We start from the raw sequence: 18,842 nt of genomic DNA, 5'->3' as shown, positions 1-18,842 counted from the left end.
TACCGATCGTTGTGAGCCCCTTCTCCCTCCACTGTGAAAACACCATATCATCCAATACAGGGTGGAAAGCATGATTCAGGCAAATTGGGTTGTCAGTGTATACAGTGGGTATGTTAAGAAAATAACTAATCTGTTTCCAGATCCTAAGATTATGACAAATGACTGGGTTAGAGTCATAAGTGGCTTTCTTTCACATATGCTGGACTATTAACAAGTGCAGCTAGTGAGTAACGTTGACAGGAGGCCTGCTCAATCAAAAGCCATGAAGACATATCATGTCGCATCCCAGGTCAACTTTCCCTCCAGAAAGACACAATGTTCAGATTAGCAGCCCAATAATACAGTTTAAAGTGAGGAAGGCCAAAGCCCCCCTCTATATTGTACTTGCATAAATGCTTCTTTGAAATTCTGACTGCCTTGTTATCCCATAAAAATGGAATTACTGTTGAATCCAGTTTCTTAAAATAGCTTTGTGGTATGAAATTGTGTATACATTGGAAGAGGTAAAGAAACCTCGGTTGGAGAACCATTTTAACAGCGTTTATACGACCAACCAAGAAGATAGGCAGAGTTTTCAAAAAATCTATATTTTGTTTAAGCTGATAAATGTTCATGTCCCAATTCGCTTTCAATAGCTGATCAAGGTCTCTTGTCACTACAATGCCAATGCTTGTGAACTTGTCCATCACTGTTCTAAATGGGGTAGATTGCAGAAATTGCATATCCACAGGAAGTGATATCGGCATCAATTCGCTTTTTTGACAGTTTATCTTGGAGCCAGAGAAGGCGCCGAATGTATATATCAAGTTAAGTAACAGGTTAATTACAGTCCTCTCTCATCTTTTTAAGTGGGAGAACTTGCACAATTGCTGGCTGACTAAATACTTTTTTGCCCCACTGTAAATGTGCCTTGAATTCTAAATAAATCACCCACAGTGTCACCAGCAAAGCACCCCCACACCTCTTCCTCCGTGCTTCCCGGTGGGAACCACACATGCGGAGATCATCCGTTCACCTACTCTGCGTCTCACAAAGACACAGCAGTTGGAACCAAAAATCTCAGATTTGGACTCCAGACCAAAGGACAGATTTCCACCAGTCTAATGACGGCCCATGCACAAGTCTCTTTTTATTATTTTTGTCCTTTAGTGCAGTAGTGGTTTCTTTGTAGCAATTAGACCACGAAGGCCTGATTTGCGCAGTCTCCTCTGAACAGTTGAATTTGAGATGTGTCTGTTACTTGAACTCTATGAAGCATTTATTTGGGCTGCAATTTCTGAGGATGGTAACTCTAAAGAACTTATCCTATGCAGCAGAGGTAACTCTGGGACTTCCATTCCTGTCCTCAGGAGAGACAATTTCATCATAGCGCTTGATGGTTTTTGCGACTGCAATAGAAGAAACTTTCAAAGTTCTTGAAATTTTACAGATTGACTGCCCTTCATGTCTTAAAGTAATGATGGACTGTAATTTCTCTTTGTTAATTTGAGCTGTTCTTGCCATAATATGGATTTGGTCTTTTACCAAATAGGACTACCTTTTGTAATCCCACCCATACCTTGTCACAACACAACTGATTGGCTCAAATGCATTAAAAATGAAAGAAATTCCACAAACGAACTTTTAACAAAGCACACCTGTTAATTAATTGTAATGCATTCCATGTGACTACCTCATGAAGCTGTTTGAAAGAATGCTAAGGGTGTGCAAAGCTGTCATCAAGGCAAAGGGTGGCTACTTTGAAGAATCTGAATATAAAATCTATTTTGATTTGTTTAACACTTTTTTGTTACTACGTGATTCCATGTGTTATTTCAGTTTTGATGTCTTCACTATTATTCTACAATGAATGAGCAGGTGTGTCCAAACTTTTGACTGGTTCTGTATATATACATATGTGGTTATAACTAGTTTGTTAGCTGATTATTGTTTATTGACTAGATTGCTAGCCTGCAATAAAACACCCAATACTATTGGTTTAGCCAAATATGGGCTGTTAATGCACTGACAGTCAATGAAATGGCCTTCTATTGGACCAGAGCAAGTAGTTTACAACATGTCAAGCTGGAGCTAGCTACTACATGGCTAAATAAGTTAGCTTGTTCAGGCCAGGTAAAGTTGAGGCAACAGGGAAAACAGGGTTTCACTGACACAGTCTAGCTATATAACATCATAATAGCTATATATTCTTGTCAGTAAACTTTAACTATTAAGTTTTACTGTACTCAGAAATCCACGGCACGGTTAGCTACTGTTAGACAGCTAGCGTTAGCTCGTCAGCCTGTGATTCTTGACATGACTTCTGTAGCTATAGAAAGTTGTCGAACCAACAAGGCTGAATAGATTGCACAAGACTGAGGCTCTTTCGCGTATGTGGAATGCCTTTAAGGGGTTTGCGATGGTGGTCTCTTTTGTGGTCAGTGCATGGATTTGTCATGAATGCAAAGATCTCATTCGACTCGTCCTGACCTGAACTTGCTTTTTGTTTGACTTTGTCCGCGGTAAAGTAGTTTGAAAATGGCGCGGACATTGTCATACTGCCCACGTCTCTTTACTTTACTGCCCCAGATTTATCCCAGTTTCAACTGTACCGGGCAGATGGCAGCGGTGTGGACGAGCGGTTTGCTGATGTCAACGTGAACAGAGTGCCCCATGGTGGCAGTGGGGTTATGGTATGGGTAGGCATAAGCTACGTACAACAAACAATTGCATTTTATCGATGGCAATATCCATGCACAGAGATATCGTGACAAGATCCTGAGGAGCATGGTCGTGCCGTTCATCCGCCGCCATCACCTCATGTTTCAGCGTGATGCACAGCCCCATGTCGCCCCTCTGTACAGAATTCCTGGAAGCTGAAAATGTCCCAGTTCTTCCATGGCCTGCATACTCACCAGACATGTCACCCATTGAGCATGTTTGGGATGCTCTGGATCAATGTCTACAAGAGCGTGTTCCAGCAACTTCACACAGCAATTGAAGAGGAGTTGGACAACCTTCCACAGGCCACAATCAACAGCCTGATCAACTCTATGCACAGGAGGTATGTGCACTGCATGAGACACATGGTTGTCACACCAGATACTGACTGGTTTTCTGATCCACGCCCCTACTTTTTATTTTTTAAAGGTATCTAACCAACAGATGCATATTTGTATTCCCAGTCATATGGAATCCATAGATTAGGGCCTAATTTATTTATTTAAATGGACTGATTTCTTAATATGAACTGTAACTCAGTAAAGTCTTTGAAATGGTTGCATTTATATTTTTGTTCAGTACGTACACACACACACTTGCAATTAATGTGATTGAGCAATGCTTGAGAAGTACTCCAACATGTCTCCAATGGTAAACTCCATGGTAATTCCAGACCCAGGGTAGCAACGGCCAATCAAGCCTTCAAAGTGCTTGTACTGACGGATGAACTCATCCTGCATGGAATGCCACACCACCTAGTGGAGAAAATGGGGAACTCATTCAACTGTTGTACAAAGAACTTGGATCAACCATTACAACACATTTACATAACCAGCTATTAAACTGAACAGAATATATGTATTATAAACTGTTAGATTGTCTGTCACCTGTAACAGGCTCTCTTCCTCACACAGATGCTTGTCCACCTTCTTGTACAGGTTGTCCAGTCCCTTCTTTACCTCCTTGCCGGGGTACTCCTTTATCACTTTACGCAGCTCCTGTTTGTTGAACGCCAGCTGGTAGCTCACCTCATCCTCACGTACGCCCTGGGCCACACGTGCCTCCACTCCCTCAAAGAAGTGCTGCAAAGCATAGAGGGGCATAACTGATTACGTTTTGAGTATGTCTGAAATATCTGACAGTTCTAATGAGTTATATTTATCATACAATGTATAGATTAAATACAACTATGAAACAAATTCAATTCAGTTTCTACACCCATGGCGCACTCCCTCACAACACTGTAACATTGCCAAGTATAAACCCGCTCTCTCACATTGAGTTTCTCTAGGGGCTGTCCCAGGGAGTTGATGACATAGGACTGCAGGTGGTCTGTGTACTTGTGTTTGGCCTCTCGCCTCTCTGTCTCCAGGCAGGAGATCTTAAGGTGGGACAGTGTGGAGAAGATGTGGTGGAAGTTCTCCATCATCACCACGTCACGGGGCGTCTTCTGACTCTCATTGGCCACTTTCTCCACTGGAAACACCCCACAGCAAGACCAATACCAATCAGAGCACTGCTTCCCAACCACATGACTCTATTTAACTTGTCCACCAAATCATAAGCAAATATTAGACCCACCATTCATGAAGACAGCTCTGATGAGTTTGACATATGCCTTGTCCAGATCTCCTCTGCGCTCTGCATTACGGAAGATGGTTTCAGCCAGCTCAGCAAACTCCTCAAACCCAGCGACAAAGGGCAGGATGCCCACCTTGCTCTTCTTAGAGATCTTAACCTCCTCCATCTGTCTGATCTGACCCGACTGAGACGGAAAAATAACTGGTTCACACACAGCTAATAGTCTAACAGCACTAGATACACAGATTCCTTTAAAAAAAATTGACGTGAGCGCTACTCACAATGCACTTGTCAAAGTTCCTTTTGACGGTGACCAGCACGTTGCCGAGGGTGGTGCTGAGGTAGGAGGCAGGGTCCACATTCTCTGCCGTCCACACGTGATGACTCATTTTCACCAACATGTACAGGGAGTGGAAGGTGTCAATCTTGTCTCCCAGAGTAATGAGGCTGTTAAGTTCTGTCTCAATGCTCTGGAAGACCTTGTTCATCATCAACCGCACCATGTCCTTCCTGAGGAGGCCCAGACAGGTGATAAGACAGAAGGAAAGAGAATATGGGAAGAGTGAAGAGGATAGCAGAGAGGTGGACCATGAAAGATGACATATAGACTTGTCATATTTGTTGCATGTTTAGTGCCCCTAGTACTATTGATGGACATTAAGAGCATACAGTAAATGTCAGTAAGAAATGAGAAGCTAGCTACTCACTCAGTCGATGATATGAAGTGTCTGTACTCCCCTGGAGGTGGCTGTCTGGAGGGCACCACCCCATCCGATTCCTCCACTTCTCCCTGATAGAAAAAAACTGTGGTTAATCGAAAATTGTTCATAATCTCACTTGCAAACACTCAGCCAGTCAGATTAGCATGTAATTTACCTGAGCCAGGGTGGGGTGCTGCTGTAGCTTGAAGAACTTGCTGATGAAGTCTTGTTCTGCTAGACAGAGAGGTTCCAGCTCACTAAGAACCTGCTCAAAGATCTACAGAGATACACCTAAATCAATTGATCAACATAAATAAAAAAAACACACAAAACTAATTACGCATCTAAAATGAGAAAGAGATTAACAAAAACCCACAGGTAGTATCTGCACGATAAAGACTGTAGTATGGTGGTTATGGTCCTCTCAGTGACTATCACCTTGTCAAACTTGGTCCTGTCGGCAACATCCAAGTCTGAGGCAGACATGTTGCCCATGTCCAGCAGTGAGGAGGACTGGGAGCGCCTGCTGCTGGAGCTCTGCACTGCCAGCTTATTCAGACTGGAGGTGGAGCCTGTAAGCTTCCCGGAGCTGCCATGCAGGCCTGGGGCACGAGAGAAGTAACAGTTGAAAACATGTTCAAACCACAGGCTAAATAGTAGTCTCTGGAACACTGCCTTATCTATAGCCCCTGAGACCAAAGCTGCATTCACATTGACTTATTCTAAAAGCAGAGCAACTGTGCTGTTGAAAATAAATAACTGGCATCTGAAAGTGTGCCACAAAGCACATGTGAATATGCATCTTTAAAAAATGTTTGTTTAACAGTAATTACAAATAACATGAACAGCTGAAGACAATTGAGAGATAAGAAAATATGAAACATTTAAATGTGTGCTTGGTAATAAAGACCATTTGTAAGAGTTCAAATTAATCTTATTATGGATGTTGGACATTCATTATCAGAGAAACTTGCTGGATATGTTGACCTCAATGTATCCTTTTGTATTGTGAATGAGTAGTATCCTATGCCACAAATACAGAATGTACATGCTTATTGTTTTTGTCTGATAAATTAACATCTATGTGCTCTATAAATGGAAGGTTGGGTGTACTCTAGGCAGAGTAAGTCTGTAGGGGAGGAGGGTTCTGAGCAGGGGGAAGGGGGTCCTGGCTGTGCTGCAGTATCAGGGACATAGTAGTGGGGAGCAGGTGGGTAGGGGTGTGGGCAGGTTACAGATGTGGGACTGCGTGAACCACATGGGATACTTACTTTCAGTTTCCTGTTTGAAAGCACTCTCTTTCCGCGGAAGCGTTGCTGGCGAACGGTTAGAAAGGCAGGCATCAGAGACAAAGACATGTTAGGCTCATGACATGCAGCATGGGGGCACGTTAAGAGGTCAAAGGTAACAGACTGACATGCGCTACAAAGTCTGTAATTGCCCCGAAGACAGCCTTTTGGAAAACAAACATTTTGTTCATTTTGTTCTGTAGAAGAAAAAAATGAAATTTTGAATTTGGAAGGCAGAGCCTTGTACTCCTGCCAAACCAAAGCTCTTTAAATGAAAAGGTTGTTTTTCAGAGCATTGAAATATAAATACAGTGGCTTGCGAAAGTATTCACCCCCTTGGCATATTTCCTATAACATGGATTAAAATGGATTTTGTTGGGGGTTTGTATAATTTTATGGTCCTTCTGTGGCTCAGTTGGTAGAGCATGGCGCTTGTAACGCCAGGGTAGTGGGTTCGATTCCCGGGACCACCCATACGTAGAATGTATGCACACATGACTGTAAGTCGCTTTGGATAAAAGCGTCAGCTAAATGGCATATATTATTATTATTATATTATTATATTATATTATTTGATTTACACAACATCTCTACCACTTTGAAGATGCAAAATATTTTTTGTGTGTGAAACAAACAAGACAAAAAAAATGAAAACTTGAGCATGCATAACTATTCACCCCCCCCAAAGTCAATACTTTGTAGATTCACCAAGTCTCTCCAAGTCTCTTGGAGTATGTCTCTATAAACTTGCCAAATCTAGCCACTGGGATTTTGCCCATTCTTCAAGGCAAAACTGTTCCAGCTCCTTCAAGTTGGATGGGTTCCGCTGTTGTGCAGCAATCTTTAAGTCATACCACAGTCTGGGCTTTGACTAGGCCATTCCAAGACATTTAAATATTTCCCCTTAAATCACTTGAGTGTAGTTTTAGCAGTATGCTTAGGTTCATTGTCCTGCTGGAAGGTGAACCTCTGTCCCAGTCTCAGGAAGACTGAAACAGGTCAAGAATTTCCCTGTATTTAGCGCCACCCATCCTTCCTTCAATTCTGACCAGTTTCCCAGACCTTGCCGATGAAAAACATCCCCACAGCATGATGCTGCCACCACTATGCTTCACTGTGGGAATGGTATTCTCGGGGTGATGAGAGGTGTAGGGTTTGCGCCAGACAGAGTTCTCCTTCATGGCCAAAAAGCTACATTTTAGTCTCATCTGACCAGAGTACCTTCTTCCATATGTTTGGGGAGTCGCCCACATGCCTTTGTCGAACCCCAAACGTGTTGGCTTTTCTTTTCTTTAAGCAATAGCTTTTTTCTGGACACTCTTCCGTAAAGCCCAGCTCTGTTGAGTGTGCAGCTTAAAGTGGTCCTATGGACAGATACTCCAATCCCCGCTGTGGAGTTTTGCAGCTTCTTCAGGGTTATCTTTGGTTAGTCTATTGCCTCTGATTAATGCATTCCTTGCCTGGTCTGTGAGTTTTGGTGGGCAGCACTCTCTTGGCAGGTTTGTTGTGGTGCCATATTCTTTCCATTTTTTAATAATGGATATAATGGTGCTCTGTGGGATGTTCAATTTTTCAGATATTTTTTATAACCAACTCTGATCTGTACTTCTCTGCAACTTTGTCCCTGACCTGTCTGGAGAGCTCCTTGATCTTCATGGTGCTGCTTGCTTGGTGGTGTTGCAGAATCGGGGGCCTTTCAGAACAGGTGTTCAGTCGTGGCCAAATGTGTTGAGAATGACACAAATATACATTTTCAAAGTCTGCTGCCTCAGTTTGTATGATGGCAATTTGCATATACTCCAGAATGCTATGAAGAGTGATCAGATGAATTGCAATTCCTCTTTGCCATGCACATGAACTGAATCCATAAAAACACAATTCCCATCCATTTCAGCCCTGCCACAAAAGGACCAGCTGACATCATGTCAGTGATTCTCTCGTTCACACAGGTGTGAGTGTTGACAAGGACAAGGCTGGAGATCACTCTGTCATGCTGATTGAGTTCGAACAGACTTGAAGCTTCAAAAAGGAGGGTGGTGCTTGGAATCGTTGTTCTTCCTCTGCCAATCATGGTTACATGCAAGGAAACACGTGGCATCATCATTGCTTTGCACAAAAAGGGCTTCCCAGGCAAGGATATTGCTGCCAGCAAGATTGCACCTAAATCAACCATTTATCGGATCATCAAGAACTTCAAGGAGAGCGGTTAATTGTTGTGAAGAAGGCTTCAGGGCGCCCAAGAAAGTCCAGCAAGCGCCAGGACCGTCTCCTAAAGTTGATTCAGCTGCTTTTGGAGGATGGCCTGGTGTCTAGAAGGGCAGCAAAGTAGCCACTTCTCTCCAAGAAAAACATCAGGGACAGACTGATATTCTGCAAAAGGAACAGGGATTGGACTGCTGAGGACTGAGGTAAAGTAATTTTCTCTGATGAATCCCCTTTCCGATTGTTTGGGGCATCCAGAAAAAAGCTTGTCTGGAGAAGACAAGGTGAGCGCTACCATCAGTCCTGTGTCATGCCAACAGTAAAGCATCCTGACACCATTCATGTGTGGGGTTGCTTCTCAGCCAAGGGAGTGTGTTCACTCACAATTTTGCCTAAGAACACAGCCATGAATAAAGAATGGTACCAACACATCCTCCGAGAGCAACTTCTCCCAACCATCCAGGAACAGTTTGGTAACGAACAACGTCTTTTCCAGCATTATGGAGCACCTTGCCTTAAGGCAAAAGTGATAACTACAGTGCCCCCTTGAACTTTGCGACCTTTTGCTACATTTCAGGCTTCAAACATTCAAAGATAAAAATAGTTTTATTTGTGAAGAATCAACAACAAGTGGGACATAATCAAGAAGTGGAACGACATTTATTGGATATTTCAAACTTTTTTAACAAATCAAAAACTGAAAAATTGGGCGTGCAAAATTATTCAGCCCCCTTAAGTTAATACTTTGTAGCGCCACCTTTTGCTGCGATTACAGCTGTATTTTTTCCCATTCCTCCTTGCAAAACAGCTCAAGCTCAGTGAGGTTGGATGGAGAGCATTTGTGAACAGCAGTTTTCAGTTCTTTCCACAGATTCTCGATTGGATTCAGGTCTGGACTTTGACTTGGCAATTCAAACACCTGGATATGTTTATTTTTGAACCATTCCATTTTAGATTTTGCTTTATGTTTTGGATCATTGTCTTGTTGGAAGACAAATCTCCGTCCCAGTCTCAGGTCTTTTGCAGACTCCATCAGGTTTTCTTCCAGAATGGTCCTGTATTTGGCTCCATCCATCTTCCCATCAATTTTAACCATCTTCCCTGTCCCTGCTGAAGAAAAGCAGGCCCAAACCATGATGCTGCCACCACAATGTTTGACAGTGGGGATAGTGTGTTCAGGGTGATGAGCTGTGTTGCTTTTACGCCAAACATAACGTTTTGCATTGTTGCCAAAAAGTTCAATTTTGGTTTCATCTGACCAGAGCACCTTCTTCCACATGTTTGGTGTGTCTCCCAGGTGGCTTGTGGCAAACTTTAAACAACACTTTTTATGGATATCTTTAAGAAATGGCTTTCTTCTTGCCACTCTTCCATAAAGGCCAGATTTGTGGTCCTTCTGTAGCTCAGTTGGTAGAGCATGGTGCTTGTAACACCAGGGTAGTGGGTTCGATTCCCGGGACCACCCATATGTAGAATGTATGCACACATGCACACATGACTGTAAGTCGCTTTGGATAAAAGCGTCTGCTAAATGGCATATATATTTGTGCAATATACGACTGATTGTTGTCCTATGGACAGTCTCCCACCTCAGCTGTAGATCTCTGCAGTTCATCCAGAGTGATCATGGGCCTCGTGGCTGCATCTCTGATCAGTCTTCTCCTTGTATGAGCTGAAAGTTTAGAGGGACAGCCAGGTCTTGGTAGATTTGCAGTGGTCTGATACTCCTTCCATTTCAATATTATCGCTTGCACAGTGCTCCTTGGGATGTTTAAAGCTTGGGAAATATTTTTGTATCCAAATCCGGCTTTAAACTTCTTCACAACAGTATTTCGGACCTGCCTGGTGTGTTCCTTGTTCTTCATGATGCTCTCTGCGCTTTTAACGGACCTCTGAGACTATCACAGTGCAGGTGCATTTATACGGAGACTTGATTACAAACAGGTGGATTGTATTTATCATCATTAGTCATTTAGGTCAACATTGGATCATTCGGAGATCCTCACTGAACTTCTGGAGAGAGTTTGCTGCACTGAAAGTAAAGGGGCTGAATAATTTTGCATGCCCAATTTTTCAGTTTTTGATTTGTTAAAAAAGTTTGAAATATCCAATAAATGTCATGATTGTGTCCCACTTGTTGTTGATTCTTCACAAAAAAAAATACAGTTTTATATCTTTATGTTTGAAGCCTGAAATGTGGCAAAAGGTCGCAAAGTTCAAGGGGGCCGAATACTTTTAATTACACTTCAATATTCCATAGTAACACCTGACAAAATATCTAAAGACACTGAAGCAGCAAACTTTGTGGAAATTAATATTTGTGTCATTCTTCAAACTTTTGGCCACGACCACACACACACACACACACACACACACACACACACACACACACACACGACAGGTCATGTGACACAAATTGCACACAGGTGGATTTTATTTAACTAATTATGTGACTTCTGAAGGTAATTGGTTGTACCAGATCTTATTTAGGGGCTTCATAGCAAAGGGGTGGATACATATGCACGCACCACTTTTCCATTTTGAATTTTTTAGAATTTTTTGAAACAAGTAATGTTTTTCATTTAACTTCACCAATTTGGACTACTACTAAACGCCAAGGCAGATGAATACTTTTGCAAGGCACTGTAAATTGATTGAGTGCTGATTCAATTCTTATTGCAAAACATTAGCGTTATAGCGTGATTGACATTTAAAAGCAATGTTTCCGCGTTCGTGGAGACTGCATTCACGGTAAATGCTGCACGTCGGCTAAAACAGAACATACATTGAAATTTCAACCGTGCTACATCGCAGATCTTCCGCGCTAGGGATTGACTCGAGCCCTTACTTTGATATATATCAGTTTACTTTACAGGAAAATGTAAATTCATGTTTTCATTCTTCTTGTAATGTATAGGATCTCCAGTTAGTCTTAAAACACTCAAATAGTGAAGTCATACTCTGAAGTCAGAATGAGTAGTAGGGATAATATCAGACTTTGGTTTATGTCATGGCTTCATACAGTAAGCAGCCAAATAGGGAAATAACATTGAGCAAAACACCAGCTAGCAACACTGAGCAGGACAATGACATGACACAGGGGCATTTCCTAGGCAGTGAAAGGCTACGAAACAGGAGGCAGTATGACCAGGTAAGTACATGTTTGCTGAATTGAACCATGCAGAAAAAGCTGGTCAAATATTGAACAAATACACACACACACACTTACCTGAAAATCAAACCACATACAGTACACACACAACACAAATACAAACCATACGCAACAACCCAAGGGAAAAACAACTAATTGGGTAAACACCTCAATCAAACAACACAGCAAACTACAAGGCTACACAGAGAAAAGAAAAGAAACAATCACACACACACACACATCCCACATTTAGAAAAACACTCAAGGTCTTACCAAACTTATTTCCCTTCCCCTCCTTGGCTGTGCCCGCCATTTTGATCTTCGCCACCTCAAAGAAATCTTTGATTTCTCGTTCATATAATCTGGTCATGTAATCAACATAAGTCTGAAAATTGAGAAAAAAATATATATATATTGTTTAATTGTCATGAAATGCAATAAGACGCTATCGTTGTGCTGCTGGTGATGATGATATAAATAGAGATGTTATGGTGGTGCTGATCATAATAATGATGATACCTGATAGTGGTACTGATTATACCTGATAGAGGCACTGATGATATCAGATAGTGGTAATGATGATGACAAAGCCACTCACCCTGGACAGGCCTTCATACTTCTCTCTCTGGGTGTTCTTGAGCCACTCCATGAGCTTGGCGTAATGTAGCAGGTCCCTGTGTAGGGGGCTGTGTTTAGGCAGGGTCAGCTCTGCCATGTGCTGCGAGAGCACGGAGCTTTGGTCATGGCCCTGGACGTAGACAGCACAGGGAATTAACAAGGGCTCGACAAATAGAGAAACACAAACTCTCAGTTTCACACACTGGCAGAGACAGACTGACTTTGACTCTTTTGGACCATTTAGGGACATCCCATGCAATCATAGGGATTGGGGAGAAATGTATGGCCTAATACACCATTAAAACTGGTGTTAGTAGAAGATTAAACATTTAATAAAAACTCAGCAAAAAAAACAACAACATCCTCTCACTGTCAAATGCGTTAATTTTCAGCAAACATAACATGTGTAAATATTTGTATGAACATATCAAGATTCAACAATTGAGCCATAAACTGAACAAGTTCCACAGACATGTGACTAACAGAAATAGAATAATGTGTCCTTAAACAAAGGGGGGGACAAAATCAAAAGTAACAGTCAGTATATAGTGTGGCCACCAGCTGCATTAAGTACTGCAGTCCATCTCCTCCTCATGGACTGTACCAGATTTGCCCGTTCTTGCTGTTAGATATTACCCCACTCTTCCACCAACAAGTTCCCAATCATTTCTGGTGGGAATGGCCCTAGCCCTCACCCTCCGATCCAACAGGTCCCAGACGTGCTCAATGGGATTGAGATACGGGCTCGTTGCTGGCCATGGCAGAACACTGACATTCCTGTCTCGCAGGAAGTCACGCACAGAACAAGCAGTATGGCTGGTGGCATTGTCATGCTGGAGGGTCATGTCAGGATGAGCCTGCAGGAAGGGTACCACATGAGGGAGGAGGATGTCTTCCCTGTAACGCACAGCGTTGAGATTGCCTGCAATGACAACAAGCTCAGTCCGATGATGCTGTGACACACAGCCCCAGACCATGACGGACAGGTCTCGGAGTAACGCGCATTCCTTTGAAGATAAACATGAATCCGACCATCACCCCTGGTGAGACAAAACCGCGACTCGTCTGTGAAGAGCACTTTTTGCCAATCCTGTCTGGTCCAGCGACGGTGGGTTTGTGCCCATAGGCGACCTTGTTGCTGGTGATGTCTGGTGAAGACATGTCTTACAACAGGCCTACAAGCCCTCAGTCCAGCCTCTCTCAGCCTATTGCGTACGGGCAGTTGTTGTTGCCATTCTGTACCTGTCCCGCAGATTTGATGTTCAGATGTACCAATCCTGTGCAGGTGTTGTTACACATGGTCTGCCACTGCGAGGATGATCAGCTTTCCGTCCTGTCTCCCTGTAGTGCCGTCTTAGGAGTCTCACAGTACGGACTTTGCAATTTATTGCCCTGGTCACATCTTCAGTCCTCATGCCTCCTTGCAGCATGCCCAAGGTACGTCCACGCAAGATGAGCAGGAGCCCCGGGCATCGTTCTGTTGGTGTTTTTCCGAGTCAGTAGAAAGGCCTTTTTAGTGTCCTAAGTTTTCATAACTGTGACATTAATTGCCTACCGTCTGTAAGCTGTTAGTGTCTTAACGACCGTTCCACAGGTGCATGCTCATTCATTATGTATGGTTCATTGAACAAGCATTGGAAACAGTGTTTAAACCCTTTACAATGAAGATTAGTGAAGTTATTTCTTTTTTTTGCTGAGTTTACTCTTAAGTCCATATCCCAGACCTTAGCATTCAAAATCAAATAACTTCACTGCCAATAACACGTGTTTCATTTGCTGCTAAAATTCCCATATCAGTAGGTTTCCTCATATTCTACCATTCTCAGTCTATTTACTTGCCATTGGTGCTGCAAACAAGCATGCAGGCAGAGCAGACAGGCAGAGGTATAATGACTTGGCACCCCAGCACAGCACACTGACAGTCAGGACAAGAAGAACCAAGGCCTTCAATGAAGGAGGAAAGTCTGAGGCACTTCCGAGGCTTTTAGACCCATTGAGATGAAAGAGGAAGGTTAGCAATGTAGTCACGAGCAGCACAACCCATACGGTCATTAATGCGTTTTTGCAACAAAAAAACACGGGTGTGTAGATAAGTAAGAAAGGCCGTAGTTTAGAGTGGATGGTCAAGGGGGGTGCTGTGAGGGTACTACTCACTGGAAGTGACATACAGGAGGACCTATAGAACTGAGGGATGGTCATTTTGAAGTGACTGAAGTGGTTGAACTGACAAGTACAGGGACAGAGAGCAGAGAGATCAAAGTGGGGTGGTTTAGAGTGAGGCAGAGAGTGAAGAATAGGATGACCAGAGCAGTACTGGAAGAAAACAGGACAGAGACAGGAAAAGACAGGATCAGAGGAGTTAGAACTTAACCAAGAAGTGGATGAGGAGGACAGAAACAGCTGCCTGCCAAAATGAGGAAAGACTAATATACTGTATCAAGAAACACAAATATGGTGCACTGTTATGCCTGGTATCTAGTCATGAATGCTGTTCAGGTGTCTTTGTTTTTAATTTAAATCAGAATAAAAATCTTGAGACCATTGTGGACTAGCAAAGTGTTACCGTGGTGTGTAGATTACCTGGTGGACGAACACGTTGTTGAGGTGGTTGGTGAGGCGCCGGGAAAAGGTATCTCTGAGCTCAGTGAACAGGTGCTGCTGCTGCTTCACAGACATCAGTTTCTCATGACCTGGTCTGAGTGCCACATTCATGCACTGCAGTAGAGCCTCAGAGGCATTGATACAGGCCTCAATGCCTTTGGAGGAGGAGAGGTCTCCTTCCTGCAGGGCCCTGATGTGTCCCTTCGACAGGTCCATGTAGTTCTGAGAGACAGGCATTCATCATTCAACGCCATCTCAAAAAACCAAACCAACTGAAACATGAAACCCTATCCTCACCACCAGGAACTGGATCTCGTCCAGGAGCTTGCCGTTGTTGGTGTTGCTGATCTGGATGAGGCGGTTGCTCTGGGAGATCTGGTCCATTTGCTCCTTGACGCTCTGCAGCATCTCCTCATAGCTGCTCATCTTTCCCTCGATGGTGTCCACCTCCGACAGAGCCTCGTCCAGCAGCTGCATCAGGATGTTCACCTGCTTCTCAGATGCCATGATGGAGTGGATGTTGGCCTGGGATTAGGGAAGATAAATAGGACTCATCTTTACATCTGTGCCATTTTAGCAGCTGTGACAGCATGGGCGGCGCCACTGTGGCTAAAACCAATAGGAATCCCCACCCAGTTAACTACTTTAAAATGGCGGACGCTTAGTGGAAGCCCTCAATGGCGCTGACCATGCTAAGATGGCCTTTTGGCCACTAGAGGCCTCTATCATTCTCTATGGCCTCTATCATTCTCTATATCATTCTCTAAACCACACTAATGTGCTCAACCACAGATAAACCATAGTACAATGGTCAGTGTAGTCTGTATATGTCAGCCAACTCAAGTCTATGTTGTAGCTCTGTATCAAGAAGACCCAAGGCTCCATGGCTGTCTACTCACCCCATCCAGAACCTGTAGCTCTTTGGAGAGTTTCTCAGCAAAGGCCTCAGCATTAGAGATGGCGTACTCGCACACCTCCATCATGCCCTCGATGTCTTGCTCCTCACGGGCATTCAGCTCCTGGTAGTCATCCAGAGCATCCTCGTCACCCCCGGCAACACTTTGACTCTCACCACTGGGGACTGACTCTAAACCAGGGATGGACAGGATGGTTTAACATTGTGCTATGCGCATACAGCACAGTTCACACAAATGAACACAAACAAACAATCATCACCCTGCTATTCGTTCAACTATATCATCAAAAAACACATATACACTACATAATACAACAAACTAAACAAAAAGCAGAACAATTATTATTATTATTATTATTATTATAATACAATTATTATTCATACAGTAGCACCCATTCAACAGTCACTCACTTAATAGGCAAAGGCGGCAAACAATCGCAACAGCTTTCAAAGATGTGAGTCCACTATGAGAATGGTTACTCATCACAGTGAAATCCCAATGGAGAGGAAAAGGGAAAAGAAGTTAAGTGCTACCAACCTTCCGCTTTAGGAAGCTCTGGCCAGTGAGAGTTTAAGAGAGAAGAGTAAGAATAAAGACGTGTTAAGCCACACCAAGGTCAACTCACATAGACACTTCAGGTTGAGTTCAGGAGATTGGGAACAGGCAAGAAAGAAGAGTCTCATAGATGCAAGGCACAGGGGACAGTGAGAGTCACTAGAAAACACACAAGCTTGTGATCCTCCCCCATAGTTAGAGAGCCGTCATACCTTCCAGCAGCTGGGAACTGACATTCACAAACTCCACCTTCTTCCGCAGGTAACGCTGATTCAGCTTCCAGATGCAGGAGATGAAGGAATTCTTCTCAGCTGTGCTGCTGGCCACCCATCGATACACCTTCTCAAAATGGAGGTCAAACTCTGGGTTCTCCTGAATGACAAGAACAGCAGAGATGCCAAATGTCAATATCAAATAAATTAGCAGGAGGACAAAGCATAAGAGGAAAGGAAGACAAATAAGAATGGCCATAGGGAGTGGAAGAGGATGAGAGAAAGACAAAGTTATGAGAAATTACATTCCGGCAGTGAGAGGAAGATGAGAAAAAGCAGTCTTTCCCTGACCTTGCTGGCATCTTTTGCATCCACTTCAGCCAGATCCCTCAGTTCCCAGGCCATCTGTCGCTTGTAGAAATCCCCTTTGTCTGACTTCTTCACCTTCACCACCCTCACCTGCACAGGCCTCTCTGTGGTGACTGGGGTAGAAACATCAAACAGTTATAATACTGTGGCGTGAGTGAGCTGTGGATCCATTGATAACTAGTATTTTCAGTGAAATCACTGTTCAGAGACATTTGATTCTGATGTTAAATCTCTAACAGTGGTTTTCATGTTTTGAATGTGTACATTATTTCACACTGATATGGTAAAATTAGCTGATTTATGTCAGACTTTAAAGGCATTTATGCTCTACCTGTGGCACACAGGAAGCAGTTCTTCTTCTTCTTCCCCGCCTTGCAGACGTTGACAATGCTGAGGAGACGCTCATCGTTGGGCGTAAAGATGTCCCTCTGGAGGGCGTGCTTGATGGCTGTCATTGTGGTGACTGTAAAATATAAATCAGACAGACTTATGCTGCTTTCAAAACAGCTGGGAACTGGGAAATCTCAGACTTCCGACTTCAGTGTGTTCAAGGCAACTGGGAACTTGGTAAAAAATGGAATATCAAGTCAGGAAATCGGGCCTCTTTTTGGAGTTCTGACTTTCTGACCTGAAGATCACTGACGTCATGATTTGACCTCGTTTTTTACCCTTGAGTTCCCAATTGTTGCACCATTACTGCAATCATAACCTTTATGTGAAAGCAACTAACGTTAAACATATTTAATTTTTGCTGCAGTAAAACACCATTATACTCCTCCCAGTGGGGCACAGCCTATGACACTATAATTTACAAGTACAACTAGTTAAGTACCATATTCAAGATTTGTACCATAACATTTTCCGACCTTCCTAAAATATATATTACCAAGAACGTCTGCACCATTGACATCACATTATTGCTGATCAATGGTGCAGTCAAGTAAAGCAACAAAGATTGGCTAGCATGTAGTTATTAAGCGAACTAACATGGTTCTGGGCGTGTCTAGCTACTAAACATGCGTCACATCACGATGCGAGGCCAGACAGCTTTTGCACACAAGTGCAATTACGTTTGCTACATATGTCGTTCTGGAGTGAAGACAGTGCCCTTCTTCAGGTATATAACGTTAGCTGTCTAGAAACGTATTAACACCACGCTAACTTTATGTCTTATCTTATTATTTAACTAGGCCAGTCGGTTAAGAACTCATTCTTATTTCCAATGACGGCCTACCGGGGTTAAATAATAAGGGTTAGAACAGATTTTTACGTTGTCAGCTCGGGGTTTCGATTCAGCAACATGTCAGTTACTGACCTAATACTCCAATCACTAGGCTACCTCGGGGCGGCAGGTAGCTTAGTGGTTAGAGTGTTGGACTAGTAACCGAAAGGTTGGAAGCTCAAATTCCCGAGCTGACAAGGTAAAAATCTGTCGTTCTGCCCCTGAACAAGACAGTTAACCTGTTCCCCGGTAGGTCGTCATAATAAGAATTTGCTCTTAACTGACTTGCCAAGTTAAATTAAATTAAAACCTCCCGCCCCAAGTTGTATACACTTACCTCAAATTGGATGTGAATAGAACAAGTCATGCACAAGACATTTAATCACTGTTTATTTTCATTTAATTGTGTTATTTTTCTAATCGCTAATCAAGGAAAATGGCAAACAGTCTTCTTCGGCCACTGCCCTGCTGTTTTCTGTTTCCGGGATGGGCTGGACCAGTCACGTGACGCACTGCTGATGACGAGCACAGCTGATCACAACCTGCCTCTTTCAGTCTGGTCCTTGGTGAAGACTTTTCCATCATTCATGAAGAAACATAGCTAGTTTTTAAATAAATGTAAACATGTTTTTGTTGTGTATAGGCAGTACGTTTTCTGTAGGTTGAACACACAGGCTTATGTAGTTTTCAGACACCAAGGTGAGACTCAATCCCCAGAATATCT

General features: G+C 43.1%; 1 protein-coding gene across 2 annotated transcripts; it reads right to left on the bottom strand.

Annotated features, from left to right (window-relative positions):
• Nucleotides 1-3,089: 3,089 nt before the first annotated feature.
• LOC118392605 (exocyst complex component 1-like) lies at nucleotides 3,090-18,604 on the bottom strand. 2 transcript variants are annotated; one of them, XM_035784660.2, is made up of 18 exons: nucleotides 18,456-18,604; nucleotides 17,228-17,359; nucleotides 16,879-17,009; nucleotides 16,528-16,687; nucleotides 15,743-15,930; nucleotides 15,141-15,368; nucleotides 14,823-15,065; nucleotides 12,223-12,372; nucleotides 11,898-12,009; nucleotides 6,254-6,298; nucleotides 5,421-5,584; nucleotides 5,158-5,259; nucleotides 4,989-5,071; nucleotides 4,563-4,791; nucleotides 4,282-4,465; nucleotides 3,977-4,176; nucleotides 3,588-3,782; nucleotides 3,090-3,455 (listed from the first exon to the last, which is right to left on the bottom strand). In XM_035784660.2, the coding sequence occupies exons 2-18, from the start codon at nucleotides 17,349-17,351 to the stop codon at nucleotides 3,303-3,305; spliced, it is 2,691 nt and encodes an 896-aa protein (XP_035640553.1). In that variant the 5' UTR covers nucleotides 17,352-17,359; nucleotides 18,456-18,604; the 3' UTR covers nucleotides 3,090-3,302. The 2 variants fall into 2 exon arrangements, with proteins under 2 accessions (XP_035640553.1, XP_035640556.1); XM_035784663.2 differs by lacking the exon at nucleotides 6,254-6,298.
• Between the last annotated feature and the right edge of the window lie 238 nt (nucleotides 18,605-18,842).

This window comes from Oncorhynchus keta, chromosome 1 (assembly GCF_023373465.1).
Source record: "Oncorhynchus keta strain PuntledgeMale-10-30-2019 chromosome 1, Oket_V2, whole genome shotgun sequence".
Classification (NCBI taxonomy): Eukaryota; Metazoa; Chordata; class Actinopteri; order Salmoniformes; family Salmonidae; genus Oncorhynchus; species Oncorhynchus keta.
Note: the sequence above shows the minus strand (reverse complement) of the source record. Positions and strands in the feature narration are given on the sequence as shown.